This window comes from Mya arenaria, chromosome 5 (genome assembly GCF_026914265.1).
Source record: "Mya arenaria isolate MELC-2E11 chromosome 5, ASM2691426v1".
In the NCBI taxonomy this organism is placed as follows: domain Eukaryota; kingdom Metazoa; phylum Mollusca; class Bivalvia; order Myida; family Myidae; genus Mya; species Mya arenaria.
This window is the reverse complement of record NC_069126.1, coordinates 11,232,469-11,237,946: the sequence shown is the minus strand read 5'-3', so window position 1 is coordinate 11,237,946 and position 5,478 is coordinate 11,232,469. Positions and strand designations below refer to the sequence as shown.

At 43.5% G+C, this 5,478-nt stretch overlaps 2 protein-coding genes and 1 long non-coding RNA gene across 3 annotated transcripts; 1 reads left to right on the top strand and 2 right to left on the bottom strand.

Annotated features, from left to right (window-relative positions):
• Positions 1–643: 643 nt before the first annotated feature.
• Positions 644–1,411, bottom strand: LOC128235422 (uncharacterized). The gene is made up of 2 exons (XM_052950243.1): positions 1,348–1,411; positions 644–1,146 (listed from the first exon to the last, which is right to left on the bottom strand). Exons 1-2 carry the CDS (start codon positions 1,409–1,411, stop codon positions 644–646), a joined length of 567 nt encoding a protein of 188 aa, XP_052806203.1.
• Positions 1,412–1,730: 319 nt separating this feature from the next.
• On the bottom strand, positions 1,731–2,620 carry LOC128233504 (uncharacterized). The gene is made up of 2 exons (XR_008260707.1): positions 2,379–2,620; positions 1,731–2,147 (listed from the first exon to the last, which is right to left on the bottom strand). It is a non-coding gene; the product is annotated as an uncharacterized LOC128233504 (long non-coding RNA).
• Positions 2,621–3,631: 1,011 nt separating this feature from the next.
• On the top strand, positions 3,632–4,654 carry LOC128235421 (uncharacterized). Its single transcript, XM_052950242.1, has one exon. The coding sequence runs from the start codon at positions 3,632–3,634 to the stop codon at positions 4,652–4,654; it is 1,023 nt and encodes a 340-aa protein (XP_052806202.1).
• The last annotated feature ends 824 nt before the right edge of the window (positions 4,655–5,478 follow it).

The window sequence follows — 5,478 nt, the reverse complement described above, 5'->3', positions numbered from 1 at the left end:
AAGCGCATATGTAAAACAAAATTAACGGCACGTGGATTTGCTGAATAATGCACGTTTTCTACCGATAACGCCCGAGTTTTTGCGTTTTTATACACCACGATAACGGACCGAAAACACACATTGTATGCAAAAATACGTATTTATAATATTCTTGACCTTAAAATATAGAAAATAAACATATAAATAAGGAACTATTTTATCTGTGCATTCATTGTCGTATAAATTAGGGTACGGTAGCTGTTCTAATTTACCCACCGTTGAGAACAACGAGAGAAAGAAAAGAGAAAATGCTCTTGAATAATCAATTTATTTTATCAGAAATGTAGATTTAAATGAATGTAAATATAAGTATTAATCCTTAACACTTCTCCGACAAGTACTACTACTACTACTACGACTACCACTACCTCTACTACCTCCACTACTACCACTACCACCATTTCAAACTCAGCCACGACTACTACTAACACCACTGCCATAACCATTACAAATGCCATTGTCACTATTCACCATACCAACCACTACCACTGCCACTACCAATACCATTGCCCTTACCAGTACTAATTCAAATGCCACGGCCAGCACCACTGCCACTACCAACTACCAAATATACCACTACAAATTCCACTGTAACTTCTCCTACCTATACCACTTCCACTTCACCGCTACTACCACGTCGATTGCCACTGCCACTGCCATTCCTACTGCCTCTGCCACTACCAGTACCGCTGCCACTACCAATACCTCTGCAACTACCAATACGGCTGCCACTACCAATACCTCTGCCACTACCTATACCACTGCCACCACCATTCCTACTGCCACTGCCACTACCTTTACCACTGCCACTACCATTCCTACTGCCTCTGCCACTACCTATACCGCTGCCACTACCATTCCTACTGCCACTACCACTACCTATACCGCTGCCACTACCTATGCCACTACCACGTCCATTGTCACTGCCACTACCATTCCTACTGCCACTTCCAATGCCACTGCCACTACCTATGCCACTACCACGTCCATTGTCACTGCCACTACCATTCCTACTGCCACTGCCACTTCCAATACCACTGCCACTACCTATGCCACTACCACGTCCATTGTCACTGCCCCTACCATTCCTACTACCACTGCCACGACCTATACCACCGCCACTAACAAAGCCACTACTAAGTACATTCCCTATGTCACTATCAGTGCTTCTTCCACGTCCATTGTAACTGCCACTACCATTCCTACTGCCACTTCCACTACCTATACCACTGCCACTACCAAAGCCACTACCACGTCCATTGCCACTGCCACTACCATTCCTACTGCCACTGCCACTACCATTCCTACTGCCACTACCACTACCATTCCACGCCACTGCCACTACCATTCCTACTGCCACTTCCACTACCATTTATACTGCCACTGCGACTACCATTCCTACTGCCACTGCCACTACCATTCCTACTGCCACTATCACTACCATTCCTACTGCCACTTCCACTACCTATACTAATGCCGCTACCAAAGCCACTACCAGGTCCATTGCTACTGTCACTACCATTCCTATTCCCGGTGCCACTTCCTATATCACTACCACTACCTATACCACTGTGACAGCAGACTTCCCGAAAGTTGAAAAAAAGTGGCAGACATTCTGTCTGACAAGAAATAAAAATCTGTCAGACCGAAAGAAAATCTGTCAGACCGAAACTAGAGGAACAAAAACGAAGTAATAACATTGCTTTATTCATCAATAGCAGCTTACTTCTAAATAAAGGCTTTATTGTATGTCTTTTATGAAAATCATCAGTCTGTTAAAATTCAAAAGTTCATCTGGATATTCAAAACACTCCTCATCAATAACGGGGTTAAAGTCCTGTTTGTCAGGAAGAGTGTTAAATCTCAATTTTAAGAGCCTGATGTAAGGACTTTCAAGCACATGATTTACAGAATCCTGTGTTATCTCAGTATCAGACACATGTGAAAATTCTGAGGCAAGGTCTTTTATATCCTGCTGGCATCCCTGCTCAAAAACGCTAGACATTTTCAGTGTTGGACAGGGTGACAACCTCCTGTGATGCCAATGGTTCTGGTGTAGTCTGTGCGATTATATGGGCAGACACATCTACTGATGATCTAGACTCTGCCTAAAAGTACAAAATTTATCATGGTCAGTGGATGTACAAATAAACTTTTATCAACCTTTTTTCACAAATAAAATGCCTTTTACAACATGCCAAATATTTAATAACTGTGGTGAATTTTGATTAATCTTTGAAAGCTTATATTATGGATTTGTTTTTTTGTACAGAATAAATATTTTTTTAAATTTAAAAAGGTAGAGCTATTTTTTAAAGATAGAAGTAACAATTGCCTACCAGCAATGTGTCCATAGCTTTCTGTGGATGGAATGTTATATTTCTGGAGGTTTGAGTTTCACCATCATCATCGCAGGTTATTTATTACTTGCTTTTCTTTGTCAATAACGAGTCATTTCCTTTTTCTTTGCAATTTCACAAAAGAATTCTTTCATGACATTTTGTTTTATACTCATTTTCCTTTCAGAGCATTTATCGATTGATAATATTCTCTTTATTTACCTAGCATTCGTAAAATCTTAGAGAAGCCATGTTGGATGCGAAAATGACTGACAGTATGTAACATGCGCGACCATTGGTTATTCTTAGGGCACTGTGCCGAAAGCGACCAATGAAAACACATGTAACGTTTCCTTTAGCGCTCATGCTAAAATCCGGTTACCGGGATTTTATGCTAAAACCCGGTCACCGGGAATGAAAAATAGCCGGACAGTCGGACCGATATTTGTTCAGAAATCGTCGGACCTGATCAAAATTTGCCGGACATGTCCGCCGGACCGACGGCTTTCGGGAAGTCTGATACCACTGCCACTAACAAAGCCACTACTACGTCCATTTCCAATGCAACTATCATTGCTTCTTCCACGTCCATTACCACTGTCACTACTATTTCTACTGCCAGTACCACGAACTATACCACTGCCACTACCAAAGCCACTACCAGGTCCATTGCCACTGCCACTACCATTCCTACTCCCGGTGTCACTTCCTATATCACTGCCACTACCTATACCACTGCCTCTACCAAAGCCACTACCAAGGTCCATTGCCACTGCCACTACCATTCCTACTCCCGGTGTCACTTCCTATATCACTGCCACTACCTATACCACTGCCTCTACCAAAGCCACTACCAAGGTCCATTGCCACTGCCACTACCATTCCTACTCCCGTTTTCACTTCCTATATCACTGCCACTACATACACCACTGCCACTACCATTCCTACTGCCAGTGCCGCTACCTTTACCACTGCCACTACCATTCCTACTGCCAGTGCCACTACCTATGCCACTACCATGTATATTGTCACTGCCACTACAATGTACATTGTCACTGCCACTTCCTATACCACTTTCACTACCTATGCCACCACCACGTCTATTGTCACTGCCACGACCTATCATACTACCACTTCCACTACCTCTACCACTGCCACTACTTATGCCACTACCATGTATATTTGTCACTGCCTCTACCATTCCTTCTGCCACTGCCACGACCTATACCACTGCCACAACAAAAGCCACTACCATGTACATTCCCAATGCCTCTATCATTGCTATTTCCACGTCCATTGTCGCTGCCACTATCATTCCTACGGCCGTTGCCACTACCTATACCACTGCCACTAGCAATCCTATTGCCCCTGCCACTACCATTACCACTGACACTACCATTCCTACTGCTACTACCACTACCTTTACCACTGCCACTACCATTCCTACTGCCACTACAACTACCTATACCACTGCCATTACCATTCCTATTGCCGCCACTGCAACTACCTTTACCACTGCCACTACCAATACCTCTGTCACTACCTATACCACTGCCACTACCATTCCTGCTGCCTCTGTCACTACCTATAACGCTGCCACTACCATTTCTACTGCCCCTGCCACTACCTTAACCACTGCCACTACCATTCCTGCTGCCGTTGCCACTACCTGTACCACTGCCACTACCATTCCTGCAGCCTCTGTCACTACCTATACCACTGCCACTACCATTCCTGCTGCCTCTGTCACTACCTATACCACTGCCACTACCATTCCTGCTGCCTCTGTCACTACCTATACCACTGCCACTACCATTCCTGCTGCCTCTGTCACTACCTATACCACTGCCACTACCATTCCTGCTGCCTCTGTCACTACCTATACCACTGCCACGTCCATTGTCACTGCCACTACTATTCCTACTGCCAGTTTCACTTCCTATACCACTTTGCAAACCAAAGCCACTACCACGTCCATTGCCACTGCCACTACCATTCCTACTGCCAGTGCCACTACCAAAGCCACAACCACGTACATTGCAACTGCCACTACCATTCCTACTGCCACTACCACTACCACTACCATAGCCACTACCACGTCCATTGCAACTGCCATTGCCACTACCTATACCAGTACCACTACCAAAGCCACTACTAGGTCCATTGCAACTGCCACTACCATTCCTACTGCCAGTGTCACTTCCTTTACCACAGAAATGTTTAAAAAGACGATTTATAGTCGATATTTTAAGTGCATCCTGTTACGTCTCATATAGTCATAAAAAATTAAATTAGAAATAAAGAAAGGTAAATATCAAATTTAAAGTCGCACTTTGAGGGAAACTTGAAATGTTTTATAAATGCAAATGAATATTAAATCATATATTTACTTATTTAGGGATGTTTTTCTCACTTGTTATATCACTCACTAAAAGGTTTCTGCACATATATCTCATTAAAGTATCATGGATACACTGTGGAACAGGGATGTAATACATCAACACTGTAGTACAGTAGTCTCGCTGTGGCTGAAACTGTGCATTGCCAGCAATTAAAAGTACAACACAGCAGTCTCGTTTTGATTGAGCCTGAGCATTGCCAGCAATTAAAAGTACAACACAGCAGTCTCGTTTGACTGAGCCTGTGCATTGCCAGCAATTAAAAGTACAACACAGCAGTCTCGTTTGACTGAGCCTGTGCATTGCCAGCAATTAAAAGTACAACACAGCAGTCTCGTTTTGACTGAGCCTGTGCATTGCCAGCAATTAAAAGTACAACACAGCAGTCTCGTTTTGACTGAAACTGTGCATTGCCAGCAATTAAAAGTACAATACAGCAGTCTCGTTTTGACTGAAACTGTGCATTGTCAGCAATTAAACGTACAAAACAGCAGTCTCGTTTTGACTGAAACTGTGCATTACCAGCAATTGAAAGTGCAACGCAGCAGTCTCTCTGATTTAGACAGTTCATTGCCAGCAATTGAAAGTGCAACGCAGCAGTCTCTCTCTGATTTAGACAGTTCATTGCCAGCAATTGAAAGTGCAACGCAGCAGTCTCTCTTTGATTTAAAAAGTTCATTCCCATAATTGGAAAGTGCAAC